This window comes from Melanostigma gelatinosum (genome assembly GCF_949748355.1).
Source record: "Melanostigma gelatinosum genome assembly, chromosome: 19".
NCBI classification, from domain to species: Eukaryota; Metazoa; Chordata; class Actinopteri; order Perciformes; family Zoarcidae; genus Melanostigma; species Melanostigma gelatinosum.
In genome coordinates, this window is record NC_136652.1 from 12956331 (window position 1) to 12971257 (window position 14927).

General features: G+C 44.6%; 1 protein-coding gene across 1 annotated transcript in view; it reads right to left on the reverse strand.

The window, feature by feature from the left end:
- eva1aa (eva-1 homolog A, regulator of programmed cell death a) overlaps positions 1 to 14927 on the reverse strand; it is a 59085-nt gene that overhangs the window by 29394 nt on the left and 14764 nt on the right. Inside the window, exons 2-5 of the mRNA XM_079290788.1 lie at positions 12700 to 12923; positions 10991 to 11114; positions 8892 to 9044; positions 1364 to 1507 (exon numbers count right to left, since the gene is read on the reverse strand). Coding sequence (XP_079146914.1) covers positions 1364 to 1507; positions 8892 to 9044; positions 10991 to 11114; positions 12700 to 12923 — 645 coding nt within the window. The remainder of the gene's footprint in view (positions 1 to 1363; positions 1508 to 8891; positions 9045 to 10990; positions 11115 to 12699; positions 12924 to 14927) is intronic.

Consider the following 14927-nt stretch of genomic DNA (forward strand, 5'->3'; position numbering starts at 1 on the left):
ATGAAAGAGGATCCCCCAAAATTACCACTTTGCTGGAGCCTGGAGCAAAGACTTCATGTCTACAGCAGCTCGACTGATTTACTCATGTTCAACCCTCTCCACCCTTGCAGCGCAGCAACCCCGTCTCCGACCTCTTCATAGGCGGCACGCTGTTGAACATTTACACCGTTGGAGATCTCCTGCATACCTCGCACATTTACGGACCCAACTCAGCACCAGAGCTGTTGGGAGAGCACGTCGTGTTATCAGTGACAGATAAGGGAGGTCAGTCAGAGCCAAGCGACTCCACAAACACGGCTGAATGGTCTGTGTGTTCTTGTCTGCGCTGACCGGCTGTTGCTGAGATAAAGGATGGATGGTTTTTTGGACAACAGTGATCACAATTTAAGAATTATAATTCATGTGCAAATTCAAGCATTAAGGGCAGTGGAGGGACAGGCGGAAAATGCAACACACCCACAGGATTTGGTTCATTTACAGTCCTACGAGGGACATAATAGGGATTTTCAAGCCCAGTGGAGACAGCCACATATTCTATAGATCCAAGCTTAAAATTCAGATCTCAAAAATCACATTGTAATGCAAATCGTAAGAGTGATCCTGGTCTGGATCTGGGTCTATGTGCCAGTGACTTTGCTGGGTATGACAGGCTCCAGGCCATGGTGTTGATTGATCAATTCCTGGTGCTGGAGGAGTCTGGATAGCATGTGTGTGTGTGTGTGTCAGTGTGGCTCCAAGCATGGGGTTAATGTATTACAGCCTTGACGGGTCAGGATTAGCCCATGGGTGGGGAACAGATAAAAAGGAAGCCCATCATTCTCCAGACGTTAAGTCAAAATAGAAGACACAGCGACAAAGTTGTTTTTCTTAACCTAGTTTTGGAGGTGTGACTTGAACATGGAAAATACACGAAGAAGCTTTGAACTTCATGTTTGATCTCCGCCTCACTTTTTCACTTCAGAAAAAGACAAACCCTGCATTTCATCAGAAACCATTAATCGTCTACAAAGTGATTATGACAGTCCCTGAATGAAATACTTAAATTTCATTCTAAGTAAATGGAAAAGTTCTTCAAATGATTAATGAAAGTAGCCAAGACAACAGTCTCACTGTGGGTAAGACAATACGTGGCACCTGTATTGTCCACTGTTGGAGAGATCCATATAAGATAACACTAGACACCCAACAGCGTTATCGTCATACCTTGAAAATAGATACATTTCTTCTCAGTGTAACAAAGCCTGTTTTAGAGCTGGTAGTTCTGAAACAGAGAGCCAAAACGTAGACGAGCAGATGAGTGAGTGCACATCACCCCCTAGTGGTAGGAATATTAAGCCCTCGGTGAAGGCGCATGGGGACTCACCACAGGTGTAGATGACACTGAGGTACTTCCTGGTGCCGGAGTAACATGGATCTCCAAAGTTTCTGGTGGAGGCTCGAACAAGACAGCTTTTCTTTCCCTGACAGCGGGCGGTCAGAACCTGCAGAGCCACAGACGACTGGCAGTCTGACAAAAAGATGGAGAGGAGGAGGTATTGAATTATTACCAGACACCCAGACTGATGAAATAGTACAGTTGACCGAATTATAAATTATAAGCGGAGTTGTTGTTATTGCTTCTGTATTTTTCCCCACTTTTAAAGTCCACAGGAACATTAAAGGAACTCACTTCTTAGGAAGGTTTCTGGAAAAGACTGTAATTTGGCACTAATTAAAGGGGAAAAATGGATTCGTTGATTCATCAATTAGTCAAGCAACAAAAATATCCACTGGTTTCAGCTCCTACAATTTTAATATTTGTTGGTTTTCTTGGTTTATAATAGGAAAATGTTTGTCAGACAAAACAAACATTATGGATAAGTCAACTGAGGCTCTGGGATATTGCAGTATGGTGGGATTTATTTGAATTAATTAGTCAATTAAATAATCTGGAAAATAACTTTGTATTACTGAAAGGTCATATTGCATATGAGTCTCTAAGGCCACTACGGCGACTGCTGCTGCTGCTACTACTACTAGTGTTTGATGGACAAGTAGCACTTTAGGCACAAAAGGACTACATGAGTTTCTGTCAGCTACAGCGACACACACACACACACACACACACACACACACACACACACACACACACACACACACACACAGGAGAGAGCAAGGGGACATCTCACACACATCTCATCAGCCCCATATACAGAAACCTTACTGGGGCCTCACACTGTCTAAAGGATACCTGATCCAGGATGTGTGTGTGTGTGTGTGTGTGTGTGTGTGTGTGTACGGAGACCAGACATATAGTAATGGTTGTAACTCTCATACATCATCGCTAAGCACCCTCCAAACCCTCTGTTCCGCAGCTCTCATCCTCTGGGGGAGTGTGGACGGACTGATGAGGCTCTTTTTCCCGCTCTCACTTCCTTCCTCTCTCACGTTAATAACGTGACTACAGGAGATGATATGCTGACCCGCTATACTCTTGTACTCTTCAGATTGAACTTTTTGGAGCTCATTTAAAGCCCGGTGTTTAGTGTGTTTGTGTTTTAAGTAAGGCTACAACAAACGGACAATCTTCATGAAGTTCATCTGCACATTACTCTCTTGATCAATCAATTAATTGTTTGGTTTAGAAAATAGTGCGTGTCCAACCTACAGACATATAAAGATTTTGATGATTAAGCAAATAACAAAAATGTTTCTGGTGATGGACTGATCGATTAACTGACTGATCATTTCAGCTCTGTTTTGAAATCAGCAAGACACAGACCATGGTCCGTGTTGCTAGGACAAATACACTTCAACTACATTGGCAAAAGGGAGCTGGAGATAAAACATCCCATAATCTCTGCTTCAATGTAATTGAGTGTTTCTAAAGACACCTAACCTGTGGCTGCAAACTTGCTGTTTAAATATTGTAAATTATGTGAACCAAACTTGAACAATGGGCCTAACTAACTCTTGTGGAGTCAGTATTTTATGTTCTACCTACTTTGAACTTCTGTGACACCCCAAACTGAGGTGTGAGGAACGCTAATGAAGTCCTAAAGGACCTCCAGCTGAGTCTTGTGGGAATGTGGATGGGCCGTGGCTCTACATGGACGACTTCCACAGGTTCCCCACGGCCCATCTAACCCCTAAAAACAACAGAAGGAGATGAGCCTTTGAAAGTGGACACTGGGCCCTTGCAGTGTGGGCCCCAAAGAGAGACAGACATCAGACAGGTAGAGAGAACAAACTGGTTAAGGCTCGGCTCACACGTCAACAGGCCACAATGAATTATGGCACAGGTCAAAGGGCAAATGTCCCAGTCAGGAAGTGAAAGAGAGCAATCCAGTGCTCATGCACAGTGTTACCAGTGGGAATTCATTGAATGATCCAACTGTGCAGTCCCGTCCCGTGAACCTGAATCAACGTCTGGCCACTTGGACGCGGTCCGAAGGGGCAACCGGACACTCCCCAGCTGGAGCCGACACACTGGAATTCCCAACCAGGATGTAGTGAGGTGGGAAGCCTGTGGGAACCAGTTAATGTAACTGGATAACTGGTCGGACGCCTCAAAGATTTGACCGTTCCCACTGTCACTTAATGACAAATGAGAAATACACTTTTTTGTTTGCCACACTGCTCGTCTCAAAGGAGTTTCTCCAGAGAACTAAATGCAGCTGTTACTTCGGTGCACCTCTCATACAGACGCACCTCTCTTCCTGCTTGTTTAGTGCAGTAGAAACATGTCTGAAACGTGCCCGCATCAGTTTTCACTATAATGCAAAATGATATAATACTGTAATGTGGTTGATAACAGTATAAATGGAAGGCGGGGGTGTTCATTCCGGTGTGATAAAATGAAGACGAAGTACATTTTTATCAAGAAAGAAAAGTAGATCAAATGACGATGACGATGGCAAAAGATAGCCGTAGGGTGACAGCAAGAAAAACAATTATTGGTCAGCAGTTGAGCACTGCTTTGCATCACATGCTGAGCCGCATCAGGAGGAGAGGACAGAAGCAGCAGCATGGACTGTGCAGGAGTTATCATCGCTGTCAGCTGAGCATCACAACCGTAAAAACTGGTGAACAGTCGGTGTCTAAAAGCTGAAAACCTTCCTCTCTGACGAGGGAGGCCACTGACAGACCATTAGCTGGAGCTTTGATTCCTTGACTGGGTGATTAGTTGAGCAGGGGGGCCCATGGCAGAGGGGGGTGGGGAGAGGCAGAGGGGACTCAGTGACAGAATAAGACTTCTTGAGACAAGAGGATGGAGACACACACACGTTTATTCTTTGTCCACTGGCTCTCCATGCATACGTTGCAAGTTTAAAAGAGCATTCCTCAGGGTCTGACCTCCTCTGACTCTCATTAGCAGCTTCAATACAGACAGACAAGCATGCAACAGTCTCTCACTCTCTCTCACACACACACACACACACACATGAATATAACCCCTGATGTGGCGTGTGTTGTGGGTGCAGCATTTGCTAAAAACTTTTTCCAGAAAATCCTCACAGCGAAGCTCCATAACAATCCTCCAGGTTTTCCACCCACATACCTTTCCTGGAATTTCCTCTTCTGCACTGACTCACCTGAGATACGTATCATTTGCTAGCGGGGCATGAGTCATTGTTGTGGGATTAAAAGTCTTTGTGTGACATAAAAGTAACTTTCAGACGCTTTGATATTTAGCTTGAAGTGACATGCACATGCCAAGTGCTTTCTATGAATGCCATGAATAACTTTGAGACCGCTCTCCCACACACAAACACATTTGCTGTTTAAGCTCTATTCACGTCAGCAGGATTTAATTCCACCGTAAGATAGTGAATATTAAGTATCACATAGTGTATCACAGTGTACTTCCAGGCTAAAAGTGTCCAGGAGAACACACACAAACACCCTTGCACACTTTGCACACACACATGCAGAGAGTTCTCGTCAGCTGTGTTTGTAAGTTGATGGCCGACTTCTCGAGTGAGAGGCACTTGGTACGAAAACAGTCAACCCCAAGCATGTGTGTTATCACTGACAACATGTTACTTCATATATTCAAACAACACATCTGAATTCCAGTCAGTGGGGACCCTTTGCCCTAAAACCTTGCATGAACAGGTTTAAACACACAGAACTGTATTTTATCTAATCTATTCCAAAACAACACCAACATCCTGCTTCCTATCTGCTCGGTATGCATCAAAGTCAGACAGAAATGCAGATAGAGTTACTGAGAAGCAGCTTGCACCCTAACAACTGGAACAGAGTTCTAAAAGCGAAGCGTTAAATTGGACCCGCAGCTGTGCGTGCTCGGCTTTTAAAAGCTACTGTGATCATATGAGACACCGGGCAGTCCGTGCTCACAGTTTCAAACATCTTGCTTGTGGGCCTTGTCTGGAGCATATACTCAAAAGTGAAAGTGCAACGGCCTTCAAAAAAAAAAGAGTAAAAGAAGCAGTCTGAGACTCTGCATGCCAAGCATGGGGGGCTATTTAGATGTCAAGAGGTGTGTGTGATGGTAATGGGGCAGATGAGAGAGGAGGGCTGAAGCAGGCCCCTTTGCTTTGAGGATTCTCCATCAGCGCCAAGAGCTGTCCAACTCCACCACTCCCACCCCACCCTAAAGCCAAGGAAGAGACGAGATCAAAGAGGTCGTACTTTTGTGCACACAGGCCCGCGTATCAACTTGTCAATCGTATTTCTCCAAGGCTTTGGATTCAACAAGCAACCAGATAGCCTCTTGCCTACAGATCTCTATGGTGGTAAATACACAGCAGAATTCACAAGCTAAATATGGTTGGTTGACCAAAACAAGCACATCCAGAAGAGGTTTGCTTTTCAGACAATGTCGCCAGCAAGCCACTAAGAAAGATCCGCCTCTACGTGACAGGTGGCTGGTGTTGAATTGCAGCCTCGGTCTAAGGATGAAACCTGCTTCCTTGCTGCCGCAACAATTTCCTGCTGCTGCACACTAATGTCTACCTGAGTTCAGCTGATGACCTCACAACAAAGGCAGCAGTGAGGCTGCCAACATGGTGTGGTTTAGGAGATTACTATAACCCACCTTGTTGGCACGTTGAAACTCACATTTAAAGAGACATGAAATCAAATTTCATTCAAAACAAACTTGCGCATAATGCGACCGCCAAGCCCGAGATTATTCAGACACGCACAGCCACAAACACACGTGCGAGGCACCACGGCGCCTCGAATGGGAGAGCAAATAGAGGGGATAAAAGCTATTTCAAATGAACTGCTTGTTTCTGAGCTGTCACTCAAGACACCCTCACTTCCTGCTCCTGGTGACACGGGAGCCACATCAAAGACGGAGCTGACGGGAAATCCCACAACGGCACCTCTAGACTGTCTGGAACAGCCTGAGGAGGTGTTTGTGGGTGGTTGGAGTGTGTGTGTGTGTGTGTGTGTGTATCTGATAGAGTTGTAGAAAAAACATGCTGTATAATGTGTGACGAGGAACAACAAGGCGCTTGTGTACGTCCAAGTGTGCGGTCCATGTAGACACGCACAGTGTTAACAAGATCTGACGGTAAAGCACAACTTCTCCTCTGCTCTAATCCGGCTTTTGTACAACTGTAACAGTAGAGTCAATTTTCCATCAATGGAGAAGTCGGCGACTGTATTTAATCCCGAGTCTGAAACCAGATCTCAGGCCAGCCTTGTCTCAGCTACCTCCACATTCCTGGTCCACCTGCATGCGAAGGAGCGGCAGAGGTTGCTTCAAAGCAGACCTCAATGCTCATATCGTATAAAATAACACACACAGAGACGCACACAATGCCATTCTTTATTTGTCTCTGATTACCCGGTGACTGGCGCCTGTGTCAGCCTTTCGACCCCGTCCTGTCACCTTTGTGACACACACACACACACACACACACACACACACACACACACACACACTCTCTCTCTCTCTCTTCAGGGCATGTCTGTCGTGCATTGTTGAATTGGGAATCACAACAAATGACATTTTGCCTGCCCACACAACTTCATACAAGCTGTTTTTTTAGCACACAGTAAACTCCCACCTGCTCTGGCTACTTATTTACAAGCACAGACATCAGTGTACATTTCCTTCTATACATTAACGAAACAAAGGCAGAGCTAGTTAAGGCGGAATAAATGAGCTGCCCAGTAAAGAGGCCAGGACCACCACAGTAGCTCTGGTTATACTAATACTTGGATGGATCCAAGCTTAGAGTCATTAACATTCCCCTAAACAAGGGTGAGGGTACATCTGGATATCCCATGCATACACACACACACACACACACACACACACACACACACACACTTGGAGGGAACTCAATACTGTCCCTTTTCTACGGGCCAAACTCTGCGCTTTAGATGACAGAGACACCTGATCTACATTCCACCCCAATTCCCCTGGCAATGTGTGTGTGTGTGTGTGTGTGTGTGTGTGCATGTTTGTCTGCATCTACCCGAGTTCGAGTGGAGGTTTTATATATCCCAGCATGCTTTCTTAAATAACAAGATGAATACATGTTAAATGGCGATATGTTTCTAAAAGTAAGATTATTTGAGTAGTTGCAGTGGAACTGCGTCAACGGCTGACATTGGGGATGGCTGCGGCAGGCCAGTGTTTCCTTAAGAGCCTCTGAGGTATGATACAATCTTACCAAACCACAACAGCATCTCTAAGCAATATCACGCGAGTCAAAGAAAATGAATGGAGGGATTTAACCAGAGTTATGAGCCTGGCAGCGTTTGTAATTCTCTTTGAGGCTCTGAGGCGCTCGAGTCCTGACGTGTAAAACTCATCAATGAAAAACGTTTTCCCTCGGATGGATGCATAATGACTCCTGGTGTGATTTGCTCAGACACATCTTGGCAAAAAGAAACAAATCAAAGCCGAGAGTGACCTGAAGCTCCTCTCTCCGAAATCATGAATATGTATGAGAACGTCAGCAGGACAAGGAGACTCACTTTAACATCATGCAAAGGCAAAGAGACTCGATTTGCATCCGCAGCTTGTGTCTTCATGGAAGAAATCTAGTTCCTCTCCTGACCTCATACTGACCCCAAGACTGATGCTATGAATGGAGCAAATGCTAAAAATGTCAACAGTACTGATGATCATGTGATCAACACAGCAGCCTGGGACTGATAGGAACGTCTTGCTGCACCAGAAACCAGGATTGGGTCAGACTGGTTCCTCGTGAATCCATTTCTACGTTTGTCCTTTCTAGCAGTTACTAAGTTGGCTTGATCTCCTGCTCAGTAGTTAGTTTGCTTTTGCTAGCCAACTAGCGAACTACTAACTGTTACTGCTATCAAACTAGTGATTTACTAATCAAGTTACACTACGCTGACCAGAGGTCTGCTTTCGAGCTAAGTGTCCAGAGTGCCGATAAATATCAGTAAAAATGTCCCTGTTTTCACCGCTCACGACCAAATTGTAAAATTAAAATAATAGTGTTATACTTGTTTTTGGCGCTTGCATTGACATTTATCATGTTCTGTCCCACTGACTATGAACCCAATATGAAAAGATAAACATCACAGGTCTGTCAATCAATGTGTTGTTGTCAAGTATGTTGCTGCGAGGCTTGCAGCTCTTTCTGAAAGAACCCGTCAGTACGCTAACAGTTAGCTGTCATGACGAAGAGAAAGCGTCTTCTTTTCTGAAGAGCTCATTTTGTATTTCAACCAAGTGATTTGAGATATTTGTGTGTTATTTTTGTGAAGTCTAATTTAAAATCTTCCCAGTTTACATGATAATTAAACACCATTTTAAAGCATCAGATATGTTGACCATGTTTCTTATGACATCTTCTTCAAACTCACATTAATTGCGTCAGTGAGCTCCTTGCTCCTCCTGCATGAATCTGCTCTCTTGCTACCCTCAATGTGAGCGCGAGAAGGTGCCTCACCTACTGACGGGGCCCTCCTGTGGTGCAGGGGACACTCCAGGGTGCCCTGTTGAGTCCGGCCAAACATGGCGGAGTAAACGGCGATCTGCATACCCCGTTTGCAGCTCAGCCTCATCCTCTCCTCCTCACAGACCACCTTACTCTCATACTCGTCTGGTGATAGAAGGAAAGAGGATACAATGTGTGTTACAAATAAGGAAAAACCAAAAGACAAGATTCTTCCCAAAGGTTATGTTTACAATTGAAACAAACAAGTTCTCTTGCATGCCTATCCTGTAGTTTATTTCTCATACATCTGCCATTCACTCCTCACGCATGCTCACTCATTATGTCCTCGCTGTTGTTGTTCAGGGCTGCCGATCATGATCTGTTCAGATCAGCTGGTCTCCTTTATCCAATAGCACAGCGACACACTTACATTGTTAGCTAATCATGTACGTTCATGCTGCTGTTACGCACCCCTCCACCTTCCCATCTCCGCCCAATCTTCGCAGATTAAACCGCTTCATCAACTTCATCATTCTATCAGCAGCCACCACCACCACCACCACCACCAGTGTCTGGACTCCACGTGGGGATTTGTCTTGCTGCTGCTCAGGGCAGCCGCACCCTCCATTACAAATCTCCCTGTAGAGTCCAAGCGCCAAAGACGCTGTAAAGACTTTATCATCACATATCTGTTCATAATAAACAAATATCTTTTCTTTCTCCGACTTGTCTCTCCTGATTGATTTATATATTCGAAGCTCCTAGATCTGGAATAACTGTAAAAAATGCAATAAATAAAGCAATTCTGAATTTCAGAATAATCCACCTATGGCTACAATATTTGCTTTCTATGTGATTTGATCGCTAAAACACTATAATTAACAACATATTTGAGCTGGTACCCAATCATTCAGTTGACTTCATGCCTTGCCTTGCCGACGAGACATTACGTTATCCGTTCACTTTTAATAAGCACTGAAAGCAGACGACTGACAAAAGGCTTCCTTCAGTGCAGAGACAGAGGTGGAGTTGCTCAGTGGACATGTAGAGCCATGCAGAGGCATTCCTCACACACATCCAGCCACAGTGACCTGTGACAGGCAGAGCAGCTCTCTACTGGCCAGCAAATAAAAACACAACAGCAGCCGCGTCTACGTCCATGTGGGGAGTGGAACAGGAATGCAGAAAGAAGAGCAAGAGCGCAGAGGAAAAAGGGGGCAGGACTCTTGGTGACGGATTCACTCTTGTTTGCTCTCTATCCCTCCCTTTCTCCTTCACTTCCTCCATCCTCCACCCACCTCTCCTTTCAGAGGCAGTGATACCTGTCCGTTGCACCTCACTAACACCCCATGCAGCCTTTCTCTCTTCCCCTGAGAAGTCATTGGTTAAGTGACAGTGAACAAAGATCTGTTGATTGGCCCCGGGGTCCAGCGGAAAAGGAATAAGTGGGGAGGGCAGGGGGGGGGGGGGGGGGGGGGATCAGTGGATTAATGCCCACTTCTGGTCACTCTAGTGTGAACTGCTGCACAGCTCAGTGCGGCTCGGCTCAGCACAGCACTGAGCCATGAATGGAGACCAGAATCTGGGTGGGATTACTGCACTGTTGTGGCTCCCCTCTGGAGTGATACTCTTCGCTTCCTGGCTCACAGGGAGAGGGATAAAGGGAGAGGCATGCAAAGAGGGGTTTCCTTCTTCTTCTTCTTTTAAATGAAGCAGCGAAGATGGCAGCAGAAGGAAGGACTCACATAGATACTGTGACGCCTAATTCGGTGTCGAATTTCTAGTGAAGCAAATGATTGGAGAAATGGGTCAATTGGGAGGTAAACAATATTCAATTCATAATTAAACAAGTCTTCCTGGAAATCAGCCATTTACGTCATGGCCATTGTTTGAAAGGGCGACGTAGACTTCAAAGCAACACTTCTCCCGGCTCTAATAATGATCTTCCTCTGACTGTTAAGAATGTAATTCATTTTGTCTCAAGTGCAAATGAAAGGACCCCACCCCTGGTGGAGGTGTGTGAGAAAAGAGAAGGAAAAAAAACCTGTCCCAGCACATAGAGAGACGGAAATGTGTGTCACTGTCAAGATACGAGGCGGTGAGGGACTTACTCGGTCTGCATTTGTACCAGACAATGAGGTATTTACTGCTGTCGGGACACTGGTCCGTCCCGAACACGCGGCTGTTGACAAGGACCTGACAGCTCCTTCTGTCTTGGCACTCGTCCAGCATTTTCTAAAGAAGGACAGAGTGACAGACAGCGGGGGAAGACCAAAGAGAGGTTTAGTGGGAGAACAAAAAGGCAACGATGGTGAGGCAAACCTAAAACCACTTCAAACAAGCTGCTTATAGCCATGGGAATAAGGAGGAGAGGGGAGCAGGTAAAGAGAAAGCTCCACTCATTTCCTGGCATCCTTTTGCTTCTCTAGTTTCATCATCTTTAGCCAGGTGACCACATTCCAACACAATAGCTTCTCCGATAGTGAAATCCCACTGGCTGGAGGAATGACTCAATGGATTCTGTTCAGAGCCCCCCCCCCCCCAATTTAACATGAAGGAGAAGGAGATCCAATAGATCATGGAATGCAGAAGGAGAAACAAGGCTTTTCATGCATATGCAGGTCCTTTTCAAGGGATTGTTTTTGACAGAAATAGAAAATATAGATTAAAACCAGTTCAACATTTGAAGGTAAAATTGATCAGAGACATATCTCCAAATCATGATTAAATGTTTGATGGAAAAGGTTACACACTGATAATCAATTAAAAGTACCACAATGCTGAATGCTTCTACTCGATTTTCAATGTGTGAGGATTACTTGTATTCATGAAAGAATTGGTCAATTAACTAATTACTACTAAAAATGCAACTACTTTTTAGAATCAATTGATCATTAAAGTCTTCTATCAAGCTAAAATGCTTAATTCTTGCAATTCACAGCTTCTCAAATATATCTGTTCTTCCTCCGTTTTACATCATTGTTCATCAAATACCTTTGTTTTTTAAATAACATTCTGAAAATGTCATCTCTTGGAACTGTTCATAACTCTTAATGGTATGTTATCTAACCATTTAAACATCCACTGCTCCCATTATAGACAGTTTTCAATATCTACATATCAATTGTCACTGTCAATATATATTCTACACTGTAAATACAGTACACACATTCAGTCCATTCACAGTCTGTGCATTCATGGCTACCCTGTCTATTATGGAAACGGAGGGCGTTCGACACTAGGAGGCAGGGGGACCGAGAATAAACCAGAGGACCCAGTGAATGCTGAACAGGATGTGTTTGTGTGTGTTTGTATTGATGCTGCAAAGGGAGGCTTCTAGTCCAGCCGCATCCCAATTTAGGAGAGGATGCTGAGGCAAAGAACCCATGAAATCTCTTTTGTGTCATGGGAACAAGCATGCTTCCTCTTTAGAGAGTGTAATTTGCCGGAAAACATCCTCACAAAGCATTACATAATCAGTGTGGTCCTCCAAAATATAACCCTTGGACAATTTTAGGAGTTTACAGGACACTTTCTCCCAGGAGGATCTGCAGACCATAAGTGATTTGAGAGTGTGTGTGTGTGCGTGTCTGTGAGAAGAGTGGACTTACTGAGGGACGAAAGCCAAAAACAGAGAGAGAAAGATCCAGGTCTGGGACACATGGGAGACACTGGGGACAACTTTTAACAGATCTCTACCGAGGCTTAGGAAACCTCTTATTCACTTTGGATACAACTTATTAAAAAAAGAAGAAAAGTTGATGACAAAATGTTCCTTTTCTGACACAAAACACGAACAGGTGTGAGCTTAGTTACGAACCTGTAGTGCCGTGGACACAGAACAATATCGCTCATCCTCCCGGCCGTTATAAGAAGTTAGGAGGGCCCGGTAGGTCTGAGGGCACTGGAGGCGGTCAGAGGCGCCTCTCCTTCCATAGAAAGCTGATTGGATGGTGATGGTGGTGCGGGGCGGGCAGCGAACAGACAGGAAGTCTCCATCGCAGGCCTGCTCGGTGTAGTTCCTCAACACTTTGGACAGGTAACCTATGAGACAGCAAAAATGCCAAATCAGCTGTTACGTCAGTCAATCACGACATGCACAAAACATTGACAATGTCTCGAGCCCTTTGGCATGATTTGCATTATACGTGCATCCTTAAGCTGTTTGATTTTATTTCAATAAACTGGAACCAATAAGGAGGAAAATGCTTACTTGGCATGCTTATAACTGCTTTGCCCAAGCTAAATTATCGTTTAATCCCCCATTTCATTCTACCATCATATGCCGAGAGGGTTGGCAGCATGCTACGGTCTCTTGTGATCTTTTTTGTTCAAAAATTAAGTGTTTCCACTTCATTTGCCGGAGCTGCATATCAGCAAGCCCTGACAGATCACTGCTTCCTTGCAGAAGACACCTCCGGGGCCTAGAACACCACTATAACACAGAGAGGGTAAAGCTGCAGCTTCTTTAGCTGTTAGCGTCAGCCCTCCGGCCATGGCTGTGAAACATACACTTATCTGGTTGATATTAAAAAATACCTGACAAGGATGATTTTTTAAAGCCTGACATTATTACACTTTCTCCTTCCAGGACACAGCGCACACACATACCGCCTCACTGGGCTTTTCCCACAGATTTGCAACAGAGTTGTGAGAGCATTCTGAGGCGTAGCTCTGCATACACCTACCCAGACATCATGGAGCTGTCTTTCTTCATGCTTTTATCTGCAATTTCTATTCGTATGTTGCCAGTAACTGTATTTACTTGTACCACACAACCAGCTGGTATCAAGCCTGTCAATAGAAGCATTATATAAACCATTAAATGGAACAAGCGCCGCGTGAACTTTCATTTAACCTCTGAGGCTGCTTCAAATCACATAAAAGCGCTCATTCTCTTAAAACACCGAAGTCTCTCGGCTCGTTCTGCTTTCCTATTGAGAGTCTCTGAGAGCTGCCAGTCAGCCAGTCAGTCACTCAGGAGAACTGAGCCCATCACAAAGCCACCATTGACATTCCAGACGTGGAGAAGGAAATCACAGATAAAGGAGCGAGCTGATCCACCGGCCACTGTCCCGTAATGTCTTTCTGCACTTATCCGGAGCATTTATCTGCTGGCTGCTGCAGAGGAGAAGCAAACACTTTTCTTTAAAGTCTTCGCTTCTCAAATGTCTCCGTTTCCAAATTCATCCGGGTTATTATAAACAAATCAAACTCATACTGAGACACTTCAGAGAAATGCAATTATTTTGACTGTTTCATCAACTGAAAACAACTTCCAAACGCGAGCGCAAGCTTCCTTCTAAGTGCTCTGCAAACACATTTACAGAGAAGTAAACAGGCGCACGCACACACTCTTGCTAAGTGGTCACACTGTGATTCAATTATCTGTGTTTGGTTAGTGTTTGGGTCGGGAAGAGGAAATAGCAGCGCTCTCTAACACACGTTGGCACACGTGCACGTACACACACGGGTAGACACAAAACACACACATTGTCCCCTTATCACCATGGCCACAGATAAAAGAAGGAAGGGAAACAAGAGACATTCTCCGGCTTTGAAAGGTCGGCCTCTCTAAATAGAGATGGTTATTAAACCACAGTAACAGGTTTCCACCTGTGGCTGGGTTGTAAACGTGGAGAACAGGTGCACAAGCAATCCCATTTTAAAATGATCAGTTTGTGAATTAGATACAGCAGCTTCCTTTGCATTACAGCTCAATTAGTTTTAATTACCTGTATTCACTTATGTATTTGATCCCAACTAGGTCATATGTGCATCGTCCTGCAATAAAATCATAGAAATTGGAACCTTGAAATAAGATCTAGCAGATGAACATGTCGGTGTTTGGATTTGAATGATGAAACATTTTCTCTTTATTCGACTTAATGTGTGAATGACCCACTTTAAAATGAATTTTAAGGCTGTCCGATTTATAAATTGCACTTATGGCGTCACTTATTGAAATTTTGAGTCTTTCTTTCAGTCTTGTGGGCTTTACCAGTTGCTCCCCCTCCCACAGTGATCTCCGGCTTACACACAGGTCTG